The sequence below is a fragment of the Eptatretus burgeri genome, chromosome 1 (genome assembly GCF_056783735.1).
Source record: "Eptatretus burgeri isolate ZD-2024b chromosome 1, Ebu_testis_v1, whole genome shotgun sequence".
NCBI classification, from domain to species: Eukaryota; Metazoa; Chordata; class Myxini; order Myxiniformes; family Myxinidae; genus Eptatretus; species Eptatretus burgeri.
The window spans coordinates 114,770,645-114,789,388 of record NC_140961.1 but is presented as its reverse complement, the minus strand read 5'-3'; the positions used below and the strand labels follow the sequence as shown (position 1 = coordinate 114,789,388).

General features: G+C 41.1%; 1 protein-coding gene across 5 annotated transcripts in view; it reads left to right on the top strand.

The window, feature by feature from the left end:
* The window catches only part of LOC147035226 (discoidin domain-containing receptor 2-like), a 100,727-nt gene extending 82,310 nt beyond the window's left edge, over positions 1-18,417 (top strand). For 4 of the 5 annotated variants that reach the window (XM_085895677.1, XM_085895669.1, XM_085895670.1 and 1 more), the window contains 7 exons: positions 277-457; positions 11,160-11,485; positions 11,771-11,898; positions 12,142-12,336; positions 12,949-13,183; positions 15,829-15,978; positions 16,161-18,417. In XM_085895677.1, coding sequence (XP_085751803.1) covers positions 277-457; positions 11,160-11,485; positions 11,771-11,898; positions 12,142-12,336; positions 12,949-13,183; positions 15,829-15,978; positions 16,161-16,295 — 1,350 coding nt within the window. In that variant the 3' untranslated portion in view covers positions 16,296-18,417. Of the gene's footprint in view, positions 1-276; positions 458-11,159; positions 11,486-11,770; positions 11,899-12,141; positions 12,337-12,948; positions 13,210-15,828; positions 15,979-16,160 lie in introns of all 5 variants that reach the window. The other variant, XR_015061804.1, reaches the window with a different exon arrangement.
* The last annotated feature ends 327 nt before the right edge of the window (positions 18,418-18,744 follow it).

Below are 18,744 nucleotides of genomic sequence, written 5' to 3'. Positions count from 1 at the left end.
ACACACTTATCGACATAACTGACCTCTGGGGAACCTGTATGGTGTTGTGAATTTCCACAACCGTAACAATATATATATATATATATATATATATATATATTTTTTTTTTGACTATGATTCAAGACTTTTGAAACACCTTGTATAACCCGAGACAGGTAGAATGTAAGACTGTTAACTCTGCACCATCCTGTCGAACTAACTCTGCTATGCAAAATGAAAAAGAAATTGTCTTAAAACAAATATTTAATTTGGTGATCTGCTTGATAAATCCACCAGTTGTGCCGTGAGGAACATGGAAGAGCACTTAACATGAGATGGGTTGCAAGAAGAGCAGAAGGTTCAAACGCAACATTGCCAAGGCACGACACTGCCTATGAGACTGTTCCTGGCCAAAGCTCTGAAAATGGCGAACCAGATGCGTGTTGCACGACCAGCACTGCAGCAGGAAACAAAGCCGGTAAGATTTTGATATATCATGTTTTACTGATAATTTGACAATCAAACCTATTTTTGTGTGAAAATGGCATGAGGAAAAGCAACCTTGTCTTGGGCAGTATTCATTCCAGGATCTGAAAAAGTGGGCCTGAGAACTCTTAACACGACCGTAACCAAGGGTCATTAATATAACTATGTAATAATAAAATATATACCGTATTTTAACATTTTGCAAAATCAAATATATACTTTAACATGTCAAGCATGTTTAAGACCCCCTAATTAAAGCGTGTTTGTTCCAAACACACTTGTACTACTCACATGCTGGTACTGTTGATCAATTGAAATTCATGCACTCAAAATTCCTCCGTCCTCTTCACTGTTGTCTTTTCTCTTCCTATTTTGATTGCTTGGTGAAAAAAAAAACGTAGAAAAGGTTGTTTTTGTTTCTTCCGCTTATCTCCATGATTTTTTTTTTCGACCATCATATGTAGCAGGCAAGTATTAATAACTCGCTATTTGAAACTACGTCCTGTTCTGCAACTTCAGTTGCATTCACTCACTCAGCTTCTCAGTCGGGCAAAACCAGAGATCGACACTTTGTTTTTGTAATCTCCTCCGAAAGGAGATTACAAAAAACAAGAAGAAAAATTCCTGGTATTTGGTCATTGAGGTTCTTACTTTAGGTCGGTAAGGGAGCTATGTTTTGAGGTTTACAATTTAAATAAAGTTGAATATAGGATGGTGTGAAATCAAGATCATTTACAGCAATCCTTTATGCTATATGACATTTGTGAATAGCCCCGATACTGTACAGTTAATAAAAAGTGACTGGTGTGTGTCTGTCTGTATCGCCTATATTTGGGTATCCATTACAGTTTATGAGGATTTTGCAGCCAGATAATAAGATATTTCAGTTAAAATGGTCACTTCCAGCGTTTAGTTGCAGTCTGAAAATACGGCCCGTGGGCCCTGGTCAGTTCCAACTTCATCGATATTGGATATATTCATTAACATTCATTGTTTTTATTCCGGCCCTAATGAACTTCATACTCATTAAGATTCATTATCTTTATTCCTGGGCAAAAATTCAGAAAGAAAAAAAACGCTCAGGCAAGCTGTAGACATTGTTCCATAGAATTATAAAACCAAACCAGAAGCAAAAGCTATGAATAGTCTTTGAGTTTTAGGACTTTGAAGATTAATTGATTTGACTAATTAACTAAGTCAATTAGTGACAAATCTGAAATTTTATTGCAGAAGGTTCTGCAGCATCTCCCCAAGTATCATCTCTCCGAGTTTCAAGTCATTCTGACCACAGGTTGCAGAATAATGATTGAAAGATTGATTGTGGACGGATGGACTGATGGACGGATCGACGGACATGGACCCCCATTTTATAAGCCACTTCCCTCGGAACTGACTAAAAACTACAGAACTGTTTTTTTTTCCCCTTCTTTTTTTGTAGTGGGCAGTGTTAACTCCTACCCACAGTACAATCAGCCAACATAAAGGCTGCTAAAGCCTTTCTTTTTGGCTTTTGCAATGTCAACCCACTCCTTAGGAAGATAAATGATCCATGAATGCATTTCTGGCTCACTGGCCTTTATCTGTTGAGAGATGCCCATTTTTATAAAAGAGTTTAAAAAAAAATTAAATATGACTAAGGATGTGTATTTTGGCTCGAAGACCAAAGTGCATAGTCAAACAAAGCTTGTCAAACTAATAAAAATGCACTTTGGTCTGGAGGCCAATGAATGGTCAAATAATAACATTCATCCTAGCCCACAGCGCCCAGATACATTGTCATACCATGTTATATATTATTTCCGAGTTTGTGGTTTCGTGTCGCGCTATCTTCGACTTTGTTCTGCGCTCGAGTAACGTGACATTCGGCTTACATTATCTCAAAGACCATATGAGGTGCATGGTACAAAAAAAGTAAATAAAATGGTTCTGAAACAGTGAAATCGTATTCCACTTACTGCATTAAAGTAAAATTACTACTGATACTCTGCATCAGTTCCTTTCTCAAACACACCCACCCCAACATGTTGCGCAGAGCGCGGGTTATGCTAGTAAATATTGTGATCCACTGTCTGTCTTTGGCGGTGCCTTTTTGAATATATTTTTAAAAAGTCCATTATATTTGGGCATCAAACAAAAAACAAATCAAACCTTATAACAAAGCTCGGGCCATCCTTGGCCGTACAGCCAAAGTACACAGTCTAACAAAGCTTGTCCAACTGGTGCACACATGTACATTGGCCTTCTTTGTGAATACACCCAAAAGGCCAGAATGCATGGTCATACAATAACTTTGGGGCCCATGGGCCATCTTATGGCTACCTTGGAGGAAAGGGAAGCCACCTCCAAGCCACCTTGGAGGTAAGGTGGATAGCAGAGGGGGTGATGATCAGATTCAGGAATGTATTGATGCTTGTATAGATTGGGCAAAAGACTGGCAGATGGAATTTAACCTGAGCAAGTGTAAGGTGTTGGGGATGGGAAAGAACAATGTAAATAGAGATTACAGGATGTAAGGGGTAATTTTGGAGCATGTCACACAGGAGAAGGATCTGGGGGTGGTAATAGATATGGGAGGTAAGCAGGCAGCACAGTGCCAGGCAGCTAAAGGTAAAGCAAATGGGGGTTTAGGTTGTATTTGGAGGAGGATCATTTATAAATCAAGAGGTGGTTGTATAAATCAAAAAAATTGTACAGGAATTTAGTGAGGCCACATCGAGAATATTGTGTGCAGTTTTGGTCACCACAACTCAGGAAGGACATAGATGGCATAGAGAGGATTCAGCGCAGGGCTACTAGATTGATTCCGGGTCTAGCTAGACTCAGCTATGAGGAGCGGCTGAAGGAGACAGGGCTACATACACTAGAAAGAAGGTGGTTACGAGGAGATATGATAGAGATGTTTAACATAATGAAAGGTATAGATAAAATAAGTGAAGATGAATTATTCAACAGAGTAGACAGTGACAGAACCAGGGGTCGTAGCATGAGAGGAAAGAAAAGGAGAGTTAAGACGGTAGTAAGGCAGGGGACTTTCACTCAGAAAGTCAGTCATGTATGGAATGGTCTCCCTGGAAAGGTAGTGGCAGCAGAAAAAGTAGATAAGTTTAAATTAGAATTAGATAGGTACCTGCAAGTTATGGAGATAGAGGGGTAAGGGTATGTTGATAAGACTTTTAGGTAGTTTGAGTATTGATGGGTGATTGTGTGCAGACTGCTCTTGGTAGCGGGGTCTTGTCAAGGGGGGTTGTGTGGTTGATGTGTGTTTTTAACCAAGCCCATGCCCCCTCCCCGAGGAGAAGAAAAGGACCCCCCCCCCAAAAAAAATGACCAAATTTTTTTTATTTCATTGATTAAAAACTTTTTTTTGCATTTTCTTCCTTGGATCTTGTGGAGATGGGTTAGTGTGGTGTTCGCACAGACTGAATCGCCTCCACCTGTGTTGGATTTCCTTGTTAACCTCCGTCATCGAAGATGGACGGAGGTTACTATTTTCACCCCTGTCTGTTTGTTTGTTGCTTACGAAATCTAAAGATCTAAAGAAATCTAAAGAAATCTAAAGATTTCGTAAGTATATTGATGACTTCCGGACTCTGTTTGTTTGTAGGCACGATAACTCGAACGGAAAAAGCTACCAATGTCAAATTACACCACGTGATTCAGGAGGGTGATGGCTAGCGCTGATTAGATTTTGGTCAAAGTCGGTCAAAGGTCAAGGTCACAGTGAGGTCAAACATTCTATTTTTGATGGCTTGGTACAGAATCATCGTAGAAACTTTTGGTTTGCGTCGCTATCTTCTCGAGAGACAGCTTTTATTAGACAAGGTCAGAGGTCAATTTGACAATTTCGTAAGTACCAGTCTATGACTGCTTGTTGCTTACGAAATCTAAAGATTTCGAAAGTATATTGATGACTTCCATTTCTGTTTGTTTGTTTGATTGTGTGTTTGTTTGTTTGTAGGCACGATAACTCGAACGGAAGAAGCTACCAATGTAAAATTACACCACGTGATTCAGAAGGGTGATGGCTCGTGCTGATTAGATTTTGGTCAAAATCGGTCAAAGGTCAAGGTCACAGTGAGGTCAAATATTAGATTTTTGATGGTTTGGTACAGATAACTCGAGAACAGAAGAAGCTACCAGTGTCAAATTACAACACGTGATTCAGGAGGGTGATGGCTAGTGCTGGTTAGATTTTGGTCAAAATCGGTCAAAGGTCAAGGTCACAGTGAGGTCAAACATCCAAAAAATGATAACTCGAGAACGGAAGAAGCTACCAATGTCAAATTACACCACATGATTCAGGAGAGTGGTGGCTAGCGCTGATTAGATTTTGGTCAAAATCAGTCAAAGGTCAAGGTCACAGTGAGGTCAAACATCCAAAACATTCGATTTTTGATGGTTTGGTTCAGAATCATCATAGAAACTTCTGGTTTGTGTCGCTTCCTTCTCTTGAGACAGCTTTTATTAGACAAGGTCAGAGGTCAAGTTGATGATTTCTTAAGTTCCAGTCTATGACTGTTTGTTTGTTTGTTTGTTTGTGAACAGTATTATGGAAAAACTCCTGGACGGATTTCGACGAAACTTGGTGGTGGGATTAGGTATGGTCCAAGGATCATGCCATTAGTTTTTGGACTTGGTCCAAAGTCTAATATGGCTGCTGTGGCGGCCATTTTGAAAAAATATTTGAATTTTTGGTTTTGCATTTCTACATGTTTTAAGTGATTTCCAATCCCCCCCCAAAAAAAATTTGTTAGAGAAAAAAAAAATTTTGCAACTTTTTTTCAAAAAAATTTCGATTTTATTTGAAAAAAATTTGAATTTTTTTTACATCTCTACATGTTTTAAGTGATTTCCAACCCCCCCCCAAAAAAACAAAAATTTGTTAGAGAAAAAAAAAATTTTGCAACTTTTTTTTCAAAAAAATTTCGATTTTTTTTTTTTTTTGGGCATTTCTACATGCGCGTCGATCTTGTTTAGTTTATTCAATTGTGGTTCAGTAGAGTCTGATCCGTTTTGACCTACAATTCATAGGATATCAGGTTCACTTAAGTGACCCAGCAGTATTGACGGCTGAGGTTTTGCACTCTACCGAGTGCTCCCCCTCAAGTTATCCTTGTTTTGATGGGACCTTTTTATTATTTATTCATTTATTATTATTTATTTTTTTTGACAAAAAAGGTTTTAAAAAAACCCCAAACATTATACCAAATCCAGGCGTGTACACCTTGGCCCCATGGAAAAAGCACACAGTCGAATAAAGCTTGTCAAACGAGCGCACACATGTATTTCAGCCCAAAGGCTGAAGGACATGGTCAAACAAACACATGGTCGTGCACAACACCTTTAACCTTTCCCTTCCATTAGCCACCTCCTGCTGCCCCAACCCTCCAACCACATTCTTAGTTTCTATTCTTAAAAAAGTACGAATTTATTTCTCAAGAACCACCACAAATCTCGCCGCTCCCCTTCTCTTAAGAACCTTGCCACCTGAGGTCGTACAATCAACATGACCACGCAGGGATCCCCACATATTCACAAACTCAAATACCTTCCACTCACACCACCCCTTCAACTACTGGTTCGCATCTGTCCCTCAATTAAAGAAATCAAAACTGACTCCCATCCTTGGTAGAGTTCCAAAAAACAATATCCAGTGGTTGAGGGGGTGGTGTGAGAGGAAGGTATTTGAGTTTCTAAATATGTGGGATGTATACATTGTCGAGGCTCATGTAAGAGCTAATCTTTTTAGCTCTTATACGAACCTCGACAATGTATACAAAAAATGTATTTATATAAACTTTGCATCCTAAATTCTGCAAATGTTTCCCCAAAAACTCATACCTCTTCTTGAGAGATTCAGAAAGGACCCTCCCCACATCGTTATTCCCTGCAAACATCACCACCAATGTTCCCAACCCACAACCCAACAATCCATCATTCCATTCATATACCCCATCCATCCAGCCATCCATTGGGACCAACCTCTGTGCAAAGCGTTGGTACTGCCAAAGCAGTCTCCTTGACGATTGGGCACAATCCTGGACAAGTCCTCCAATACACAATCCTCCAATACACGATACCAGCAAGCTGGCTCTCATTATGCCTACCTCGGAAGGATGACAGGCAGAGTCAACCCCACCTGGTATTAATTCAACAGCCAAAGGGGATTTGAACTCAGGATCCTAGGATCCCAAGCCCACCACCCTAACCATTAAGTCAACACCAGGCATAAATCGACTACAATATATTTTAAATGTAGCGATTTTAAATTGTGTTTGACTCCAAGGAGATCTATATTAAATTTACTTTAATCCAAATGTTCATGTTGATTTTTTTAAAGATTACTGGAAGGGACAATAAAGTGATTCACTATATTGCTTCAAGAAAAGTGAAAAAATTGCAAAATAACCAATCAGCAGCTTTTCAAACGTCGCGGGAAAGCGGCCACCATAAACGGGAGACAGACACCATGGTTCACAATGCATTCAACCCTTAAATATCGCAGGGGTTATGTTCCTGGAAAATGCCACGATATTCAAAAGCACGATGGTCAAAACCTGGGGCTGATGTGAAAAAGGGGGTTAGATTCCAGGGCTTCAAAAAATATATAGAGGAAGGTGGGCGGCAGCCAAAAACAAACATATCACGATTGGAACAAGAAAATGAGTAGAGATTGCAGACCTTCGCCAGGACTTTTGTGTGGTGTTTGTGTACTGGTGTGTTACATAATTAACAAGCAAAAACCAAAGATGGAGTCATCAGGAGGAACCTGGATAGGATTTCCGTTTCAGCTGCTACTCCTCTAACCTTAAACCCATCCAGGTGCAGCCAAATGAGCCATATTCAATAAATAAATAAATAAATAAAGAACCCAGATCAAAAATTTAAATAATTCTGGCTGCGAGACTATGCGTCCGATCATGGTGAAATTGAAAACATTGTTGCGGATTCGCGCCCGCCGGCGTGCGAGCGGCCACGCAACTCGAATCGCGGCACGTCGCCCACCGGACGGACAATCCCGTCGTGACCCTCTCGGACTAACGCCGGGAACTAGTCACGGGTGGGCCTTTCGGCCTCACCACGATCGTGCCAATCGGCCCCCCGCGTGGGATAGGGTTGCTCGCCAAATTCGACCTACCTAAGTACCCACACGGAGGGTAGACCAGGCGATCGCACCTCGCCGCAGGTCGACTTCGGACACGGGCCACTTTAAGCGACCCGTTCCGTACTATCGGGATAACCGAGCGGTGTTATCGTCAACCTCGACGGTTCGATTAATTATTGGGCGTATTTAGCCCACGACCAACCCTTTACGTGAAGTAAGATGGAGATTCAATAAAGGAAAAGACGAAGCGAAACGGGAAAAACAGTTCAACATAAAGCACATTTATTCCGCGGCAAACGGAAAGCACACATATACAATTATACACCAAAAGCAAATGTAAAAATAGAAGAAACACACAATTCTGCACAAAAAGCAAATGCAACAATGCAGATCGACTACCGACTACCGAGCACACGGCAACACTTATACAGTTTTACTTCACAGACGGCGCCGACAACACATATACTCAAAGCAAAAGAAAAAGGGACCACCCTCCACTACAAGGGGGGCAGACGGGCCTGGGGCCGAGACCGCGTCGAGCCTACCCGTCTGGTGATGAGCCGCAAGATGGCGGTGGCGCCCCGACTCCGCGGGCCTCGCTGGCACTGCCTGGAATGGGGTGGGAACGGGGCCCCCTTCTCACACTATCTCAGCGCGGGGGGAAACAGGAGGGGGTTGTTGATGCTCGGGGGAATGAGGATATCTCGCTGGCTTGGGTCCCGCGACGAGCGTCTCCACCGCGACCTCGGTCGCGTTACCGGCCTCCCCTCTCCGCAGCTCCCCGACTCTGACACGAGCGCCCTCTCGACTGCCTTCGCCGCCGCCACCACCACTCTCCAACTCTCCACTCTTCTCAGCTCCGTCCAACTGCTTTCCTCTTCTCAGAAACTCTCAACTCTTTCCAACTCAACTACTGCTCTTCCCAACTCAACTGCTTTTCGGCGAGCGAACGCGGCCCTTTATAGCCCCGGGGCTTCGCTCCTTCACCTTCGACCCTTTACCTCTGGCTGGCTCCCCATTGGACAGAGGAAAAGTGGGCGTGAATGATTTTTGATCCGCGAATCTGCATATAGCGATTATACTCCGATGCACCTGGAGGCGGGGCCAAATCGCCCTACGCTCGCCGATAGGACGGAACAGAAGTGGGCGTGAATCGTTTTTGATCCGATTTCTCGGAAAGGCTGGTGTTTTTGCACCCGCTGCTCGGTGCGCGCCCTGCACGAGTCCAGGATCGGCGCGGGAATAGCGGTGATGCGATGGTTGCGAGAGCGAGATGTGACGGCAAGGGTCATGGCTGTGGTTGTGAAGCGGCGTTGCGGTTGGTGGTTGTTGTGTGATGGCTGTTGAGATGTGGTTGGTGGTGGTTGTGGTGGTAGTAATGGCGGCTGGTCCAAAATAAAGATAGTAAAAGAAAAACGGCTATCCTGAAGGGTCGCAGCCCGAATGAATGACATTTATTCCCTCTAAACAACGGGTTTGGGCCTAACTACACATATACTTACAGAGATATCTCGCCTACGGGACCTGAATGGTGGTTTGCGAATTTCGTCAACCACAACAATATATTCCCCATCATTACTAGATCATAATTGTGAAGTTTCACGTCGATTGATTAATTGGTTTAAGAGAAAATATTTTTAAAGATTTTTCGCTCAATCCAATATGGCTGATGGACCATATGACATCAATTATTCATGAATACTCTGGTATCCCCAAGGCTTGGGGAACATTTGTGTGAAGTTTCTCCTCGATCTGTCCAGCCGTTCTGGAGATTTTTTATAGGTTTTAGGGTAAATCCAAGATGGCTGCCAAACCATGTGATATATGACGTCATGTGTGTGAACCTTTTGTTCCTCATGGATAGGTGGTCATACGTGTAAAGTTTTGCCTTGATCTGTTCAGCGACTTCAGAGAAGCAGATTTTTGAAGGTTAAAAAACAAACATGGCTGCCGAATCACGTGACTGATGGCATCATCAATTTTTTTTTTCTGTGGACCATTTGATCCCTGGATGACCCTCAAAAATTTTCATACTGATCAGACGTAGTGTTCTACTTACGCAATTATGACGTCATAATAAAGGCACCTATGACATCATCAAAATCACACTTATTCCCCATGACGAGTACTTGACATGTGCCAAGTTTCAATTTTTTCCTTCGTGTGGCTTCAGAGATACAGAGGTCCAAAGTGTTTCCATTTTTTCATCATTGTTGCCACAACACGTGACCTATGATGTCATAATTATCAATAAAACATTCCACATGAGTAGTCGCTCCAATGGTGAAAATTTTGTCTAAATCCGACAAATAGTTACGGAGAAAAACACAAGTTCTGTTCGGACAAACAAACAGACAGACAGACAGACCCAAGTGCAATACCCTCTCCTTTGGCGAGGGTGATAAACATGGAAAAATAAATCCAAATCAGCTTTGCAATGAAGTCTGATGCTGCATTGAAGCAAATTAAATGTAACCCCTCCCTTCTGTAATGTGTCTAAATCACCCACCATCCTCCCCTTTTATCCTCTTAAATATTTTCCCTTTGTAATCTGTTAAAGTGTTCATTTTATAAGTCGTTTTTCCAGCAACATAAACCAGCGAACAAATAAAATAAAGAAACACTTGTATCAATCATTTTAGCTTCGGTGCCATTATTAACGGTGCGTGCATGAGAAACAACAAAAGGCTTGTGGTATGAGATAACCATGACAACTCCACTCAAAAACCATGATTGGTCGAAATCAAGCCCCACGATAACTAAATCGGAACACAAAGAGGTTGCCCGTGATTAGTCAAAAAAATACATAATTTTACAACAATGGCTTCGGGGATTATGTAGTTATAGCCAATATTAGAATAAGACATGTCATAGCCAATACTATAATTGAGATGAGATCTATAATGACCGGAAGTGTGTCGAAACGGCAGCCTTATTAAATTTTTGGGAAAATCAAGTAAATTTCTACAAAAAAAATCTTCTTTCTCCAAACCCACCAATCAAAATGATACCAAATTTGAGTTACAGCATTAGGACAGGGCCCAGATATGCTGCAGGTCCAGTGGTCCTAGTTTTTAATTCCTCACCTTGTGGGAATCTGATGTCTGTCTCTCTCTCTCTCTCTCTCTCTCTCTCTCTCTCTCTCTCTCTCTCTCTCTCTCTCTGTCTCTGTCTCTGTCTCTGTCTCTGTCTCTGTCTCTGTCTCTGTCTCTGTCTCTGTCTCTGTCTCTGTCTCTGTCTCTGTCTCTGTCTCTGTCTCTGTCTCTGTCTCTGTCTCTGTCTCTGTCTCTGTCTCTGTCTCTCTCTCTCGTTTCATGTGACTTTTAATTGGGATCAAACATAACAGTGGGTTAACATCTAACATGGGCTGAGGCATATCCATCGATGGGTTAACGTCAAATTCAATTTTCGACTTGATTTTAGTTCTGGATGGGAGCGAGTTTTTGAGATGAAACTTATTAATCAAAAAATTTACATGATTATTCTCTTTTTTTTGAGCAACATAATAAATGTTGCTAAAATGACCCTGTTGTTCCAAACAAACACTGCATTTTAAACAAAGTGCCTGGTGTTATCAATTCTGTGGCAGAGGTGAATGCTGCCAATTCGAAGCCTGGCCCAGAAATGATCAACTGCAAGCCCAGTCCTCCACTTCGCAGACCTCCAGCTGCACCTCCACTTGGTCCTCCACCTCCATATGCTACCCTAGATTGTGCAGTCATTGGCAGTCCATCCTTCAATAGCATCCCGGCTTACGCCGAAGCGGTGATTGTATCGGGCACTTTGAGCATCAACACATATGCTATCCCTCGCTTTGTCACTAACCACCAAAGCCCTGTTGATCTGGATCTCTTCGAGTTGCCATTACAAAAGCTCCGCTTCTGTGAAAGGCTGGGAGAGGGCCAGTTTGGGGAGGTAAGATATTTATTTTATGTTTTTTTTTTTTAATCAACGGTAAAAGATTCGTTTAAATCAATGACTTTTCATGATTGTGAATGTTTCATCTATTCATCCATCTGGTCATGAGAAGCCATTTGTTAATCAGTGTTGCTATTAAAGAACTTTATGTCTGTCAAAGAATATAATGTTATCATATAATGTATGTCACAAAATCTGATTGACTTGCATACTTTAAGGTAATTTTATACGATGATGAGTGAAAACCAATTAACAGTGGTGTGAATTTTATTTTTCCTTCAGGTTCACTTGTGTGAAACCACAGAGCTACCGGAAGTGTCCAAAAAACGAGTGGATGCTGAGGTTTCTGATTCTTCACCTTTAATAGTGGCTGTCAAGACTCTGCGTGCAGATGCTTGCAAGAGTGACAAGTATGGTTGGATTGGTATTTGCATAAATCATCAAAACAATCTTGTAAATGAAAAACAGCCATTGTTATCGTTCTTCTGTTCAATGTGCATGCTTATGAAATACTTTTGTAGATACTCGATGAATGAAGTGTGCACATTGAATGCAAGTTCACACACGAAAGACGTTGAATAAAGTGAAATATGTCTTGTACGTCTGCGCATTTGACACCAATTTGTTTTGCTGCTCGATGGTGTCCTATGCAGGAAGGATTTTCTGCAGGAAGTGAAGATCCTTTCTCGTCTCCAACACCCAAACATCGTGTGCCTACTGGGTGTCTCTCTGCGAGACAATCCATTGTGTATAGTCACGGAGTACATGTCCAATGGAGATTTGCATCAATTTCTACAGCTGCACACAATATCAAAAGAGCCTGCCTGCAACAAATTAACTTGTATAAGGTATTGAAATGGAATGTGCTTTTGTTTTTATTTACACTTTCTGCAAATCATTCATGAATGAAAAAAAAAATACAGTCAAAGTTAGTTTTTATTGTCATGATTGTCAAAAATAAATCTGTTAATTATCATCGTGAACACACCATTTGCCATTGGTGGGATGAACCAACAGGTAGTGTGACCGCTAAATGAGGCAGGAAATTCCAGTTCTGTTGATGTCCCCTCCAATTTTTGGGCAATTTGGGCAATTGATGTCAATTTGGGCAATCAAACTGTGAAGCTTGCCCTGACCACCCCCCCTCCCCACCCCCACACTAGTATGTAGTTGCACTTGTGGTTCCTGGAAATGCTGGCGCGCGTGCGCGCACACACACACGCACACACGCATACACACACATCGTGCGTGGGTGCAATGCATGCGTACACAGCAAAGGAAGATATGGGATGGTAGACTGTATATCTTAAAACTGCTGTTATCATCATTAAAATACAAGTGATTTCCCAAAGCAGTATGAACACTTAATTATCCACAAATTGTAAAGTTTATTTTTAGAAAAGTTTATCTTGAGGAAAGTTTATCCGAACACTTTCTAAGAAAAAACAAACTTTTGTTAGTGTGCACAGCCTGCTGCACATTGGACGACAGATTGCTTGCGGCATGGCCTACCTTGCTTCGGTGAATCTTGTACACCGCGATCTTGCCACACGAAACTGTCTGGTGGGCACAGACCTTGCCATCAAGGTCGCAGATTTTGGTCTGAGCCGTCAGCTATACTCTGCAGATTATTATCGGATCAGAGGTCGAGCGGTCTTGCCTATACGATGGCTTGCCTGGGAAAGCCTTTTACAGGTGAAGAGTTGTGCACATATGTGCAGGTATTTGTGCGTTTTTGTCATTATTTGTGTTTTTAAGAAAAACATATTAGGAGTTGCTCAATTCAGGATAAAAGAAAATACTGAAATATTGATGGTAGCTGAAATGTGTACCAAGGAGTTGTGAAACAGTCGCACCTGACGGATTCTTTTTTTTCTAGAAAATATGCTTGTCCCTAAGCATTGCAGACTTACACTCATTGTTATTGCTGTGTTAAAATCACAAGGTGATGGAGTACTGTTTTACAGAAATGCTATGATTCAGAAATTGTTTGAATTTGAGAATGCCATTTGAACAGGTAAACACTATGCCAAAAGCCTGGTGCGCATCTTCCAATCCAATAAGATAAGATAGTCCCTGACAAAATTTATTATAAGTGTTTGAGGTCAGTCCTAATTTTCAGCAAAATGGGCATTATTTCATTCCAACAGGGGTACCCGGCATTGCCCGGTGCTGTTCTCATCCTGTTGGCATTTTAAATAAATATTTGTGTGTGTGTGGGGACCTAAGTAACTTCCCTGCACCCACGAAGGAATGGGATTGGGAACCATTTAATATTACCTTTCACATCGCTACAAAGGCCGAGGCACTACAGAACGATTAGAAAAAAAAATACCCAAAACATCCAACTTCTTTTTCTTTTATCAAATTTTGTTTTGCCAAAAACGCTCCCTGGTACTCACTGATGAATTTCTGAAAGATTGAAAAAATATCCTTTTGGCCATCTCGGAGTAAAAATGGCGACACAGACAGACAAACATCTCTCTTATACAGGGTGACTTTGTTTTTCATTCGAGAACCATAAATTCCCATACACTAAAACCTATATCCGTAAGGAACCTAATATTTTCCGCAAATGTAGCCTAATGTTACAGAAAGACATAACATGATTCTGAGTTATCAGGTATCATGTGGTTTATCACGTGACCCAGCAGTGACGTTTGACGGTTTTCACTCAGTCATGCCATGGCGCTCACTCTGGAAGATCCCGCGTTTCTCGTCGAACATTACCACAAGACCTCGATCCCCAGATGTTACGTCACCAGATTAATTTTAGTGGGGATATTTGAAGGAGAAAGTGTAATTCACCAAGAGTTCATGGATATGTTGCGTAAAGGCAATAATCAGTGACACAATCCGCAATATTCCCCCAAGAAATGCTACACTCTGTGTAGCATGCTGCGAAGAATGAATTTGTGCCTGCAACATGGTGGTGCACACTTTCAGCACTTCATTTCAGGTAATCAATTGTGTGGATCACGTCACGTATTTTTGTAACAGGCTACATTTACGTAAAATATTAGGTTCTTAACTGATATAGTTTGTAGTGTATGGGAATTATTTAGGGTTCTCAGAAAAGAAAAAAAAAACATTTAAAATCACCCTGAAGTACAGATTCACAATCAGTTGTGACAAGATGTATGGGTACTGTTTAATTCCAAATTATTCTAGGCAGTCAGTATTATTCCTGTAGTCTCAGCTTGCAGCCCTTGATCTTGTGGATGCTGAATGTACGATTTTATTTTTTACAAGTGCTTGCATCTCAGACTCATGGAGGACATCGGAGGAGATTATTCATTATTGAGGCCATAATATGCTGGTCACTGTCATACGTATTGATTGAGTTTTCAAGATCTTTCCTCATGCGGATCACTCTATAACTGCCTCAGTCTTGTGGACCAATATGCTTTCGTTGTGAACTTCGAATGAGGAAGAGAGGAATGAAATGAATCATAAGTACACATCAACAAAAGGCCCACGGTTGTGGAAAAACATTTGCCAGGGCTGATGCAGGATTAAAAACATCTTCTGTCATAGCTGGTGCAATCATGTCTAGCATTGGGCAGAAGCTTTCCTGTTCCACATGAAAGATTTTCACTCGGCAATTTGTACATGTATGCACCTTGTTGTTCACCCTGGTGTTGGCTGAATGGTTAATGTGGCTGGCTGAAGATTTGAGCCCCTGTCGTGCCGTTAAAACTTAACCAGGTGTGTTGACTCGGCCTCTCATTCTTCTGAGGTCAGGAAAATGAGTACCAGGTTACTGGGAAGGAGCCATTTGAGTATCCTGTGTTGGAGTGACAACCCATCCAGGATTGTGCCCCCTAGCCAAGGAAAAACTGCCTCGGCAGCCTTATGCGAAAGAAGTTGTTGTTCTTCTTTCTTGTTGTTCCCTTTTGAGGAGCCACGATCATATCCACAGCAATCAGTAAATTATAATGGATCTATCACTGCAACAGCCCTTCTTTTTGTCTTTAATATCTGCAACATTTCAAAGAAACGTGACACCACTTTCCCAGTGAGGAAAAAAATAATATACAGTATACACAATTTATTTTATCAGTGTATTTTTCAGACCCTACCAGTATGCATCACATGGTCTTTACCTGTGTTGTGTGGAGGTAAGACCTGATAAATGAACTCAAAATTATTGGATGATGTGCGCCTGGCTTCATGGCTCGTGTGCTGCCGATATCTTGTGTTTAACAGCAATGTTTGATAGTCCTTATGCAGCAGTGGTTGGATAATGTCTGATCGGGTCAAATATGACAACGTTCGTCGTTTGGATGTTCTCATTCAGAACGTTCTTGTTTTGCACAATGCCTGTCAAACCAATCTAGGGTAAATTCACGACAGCAAGTGATGTGTGGTCATATGGTGTGACCTTATGGGAGGTATTGACCTCTTGCAAGCAGCAGCCCTACCAAGAACTAACTGACGAGGAGGTGGTTGAAAATGCCAGTGAAGTGTTCATGAACCGTGGGAAGCAGGTATGGTAAACAGCAAATGCTTTCTATTGTTATCTTGATTCTGAGAATATGCTTTATCGATTTAGTTTGTTGCCATGAGCGATGACCTCTCTTAAATTCCCGCTCAATAAGTTGATGTACTTGCACGAAATAGGATTTCCATTCAAGCATGTCGTGAGTGGCATTGTTGAATCTGCCCACAGCGTTACCTGCCTCGCCCTGCCGTGTGCCCACCCCATATCTACAACATCATGCTGCAGTGCTGGAGGCGAGAAAGTCAGCAGCGGCCTGAATTCTCCACCATTATTCAATTTCTTGATGAAGAGCCACAATCCTGATCTAGAGCCACAGTCTGCCCATGTTAATTAATGCCTTCGCATACTAATGCACAACTGTACATACAAACAAGACACAAATTAAATTTTTGCATGATTAGGACATTTTTGATATGATTAGACGAACAAATTTTAAATGATTTAAAGGGTCCTTTCAATGTTGAGGTTTCCACCCTGCAAAACAACAAGCCCGGATTATGACAGAAGTTTTATTTTCAGCTTGAGGAGAAAGTGTGACTAATTTATTGATCCAATAATCAGAGACCTCGTGGATGACGGGATAGCAGTGTCACGCATAGTATTTGCAGTGAAAATATGCCCAATCACTTCGTCATCGATTTCATTTTGTGTGGCACGCGTTCCAGGCATGCCGAGGCATCAATGTGCAGTCCCTCGGATTGACGTTAAACTGGGCACCCTTTCTGCTAGCTTTAGTTAGTGTATGTTAAAGATCCCACGGTGTCTTTCACGAAGAGTAAGCAAATTATTACCGGCATTGAACAAATTACAAATTCCTTCCCTGAATGACTGCTTGGGAGACTATGGCAAATCGTTTGGCATAACCCTTGCCAAGAAGCTGCTGTGGCAGCACCAACGCTCTTTAAAGAGTATGATAAAGTTCATCATCAACATGTGTTCAGAACGTACCAAAAATAGGAAGGTACCTTTTTTTTTTTTCTTTTCTTTTTTTCATTCAAGCCTCATGGAAGAGAAAGGTGACATGACAGAATATATGAACTGAAAGTGGGGCAACAGTTGGACACAATAAACAAGGGAATAAATGAACAGGAAAAGAGGAGAGAGGAAGGGAGGAAACATTAACCTATAAGTAAGATGGTTGGGTGAGGAAGGGGGTAATTGACGAATGTGCATCCCAATGTTGCTGAGGAAGATTGTGGAGGGCTGACGGAGCTCAACTGGAGGAGAGGTGGAAAAAGAACCCAACAACAAAGGTGACTGCCTGTCTGCAACGTCAAAGCAACAGACCCTTGTGCTTCAGCCTCATTGCAGGAGATGCCAATAATGTCGAGAGCTTTAGATTTCACAGAAGCCAGAAGAGACATGTGATACTGAGGTACTAGCTCAGAGAAGAACAGTACTCCATTGAGCTATGAACAAAGGCCTTGTGGAATGTCAGTAGCTCTTATTTTTCAAGGAAAGACTTGGAACGATGGAGGATGCCCATTCTACAGCTGGTTTTGGAGGCCTGCTTTGCTCCATGGTTCAGCAAGGAGAAGTCAGTTGGTGATGTTGAATTGCAAGAGACCGAACCCTTTTCACTGGCTGACCATGGAAATAAATAGATAGCTGGGTTCATTTGATGATCCTGGAGCAACAGTGTGACACTGGAAGATTGTCCAGGATTAAAGGACATGTGCCAAAAAATTACGAGACCATCTTGTCAATTTCAGATCAGCAAAGCATGATGCAGATGCTGCTTGCCCATCAGTGGGATGGAGGTACTGTATGACGCATTGTGGAGTTATCTGCAAAACAGGATGAGGGAGGGGGGGGTGGTTGCCAGAGCATCAGAAATCATTCATGTAGATGAGGAAGATGACTGGGCACAAGACTGCCTTGAGGCACTGCAACCTCCACTTGGAGAGGAGAGAAGGTTGCAGTAATAGCAAGGCATTGACTGCATGAGTGGAGGCAGTCACACCTTCTCACAAGCTATTGCTTTTGATGCAACTACTCCTAAGGCCACAATTGCTCACAGGTACGAAAAATATTGCAATCCTTTCTTTAAAAAAAAAATACAGCAAAATTATTTCCTGGCTTGCAGTTTTGCACGATGATCAACTTGATCATGATCAAAATGAAACTTGATTTTAATTTTCTTGTTGAGTGAATGAAAATGTCAGAGTTTGGGATGTTTTGTCAAATGTAATGCTGTTCGCTCAACTCGACATTCACATATCGTAGTTTTTATTTTGTGACTTTCGAAACCTGTAATATTTTATGGGTGAAAGAATACTTTTGTTGGTGAAAACAGAGTGATTATTGATGGCACTGTTAGTCAATGTAAAGTATTTGGAAAAGAAAGATAGACACATTTGACGTGATGTAGACACATCAGCCCGTCGATTCATCTCAACTCTGACGGTTTTCTGCATTTGCTTTTTTACTACTTTACTGTACTTGAGAAAAATTGACATCTTACATAATCGTTTTAATCCTGCAAGAAGACTGGATTTCTGAAGTTGTGTGTGTGTGTGTATGTATATATATATATATATATATATATATATATATATATATATATATATATATATATATATATAATATTAAATATATATATATATATATAATATTAAATATATATATATAATATTAAATATATATATATATAATATTAAATATATATATATATATATAATATTAAATATATATATATATATATAATATTAAATATATATATATATATATATATATATATATATATATATAT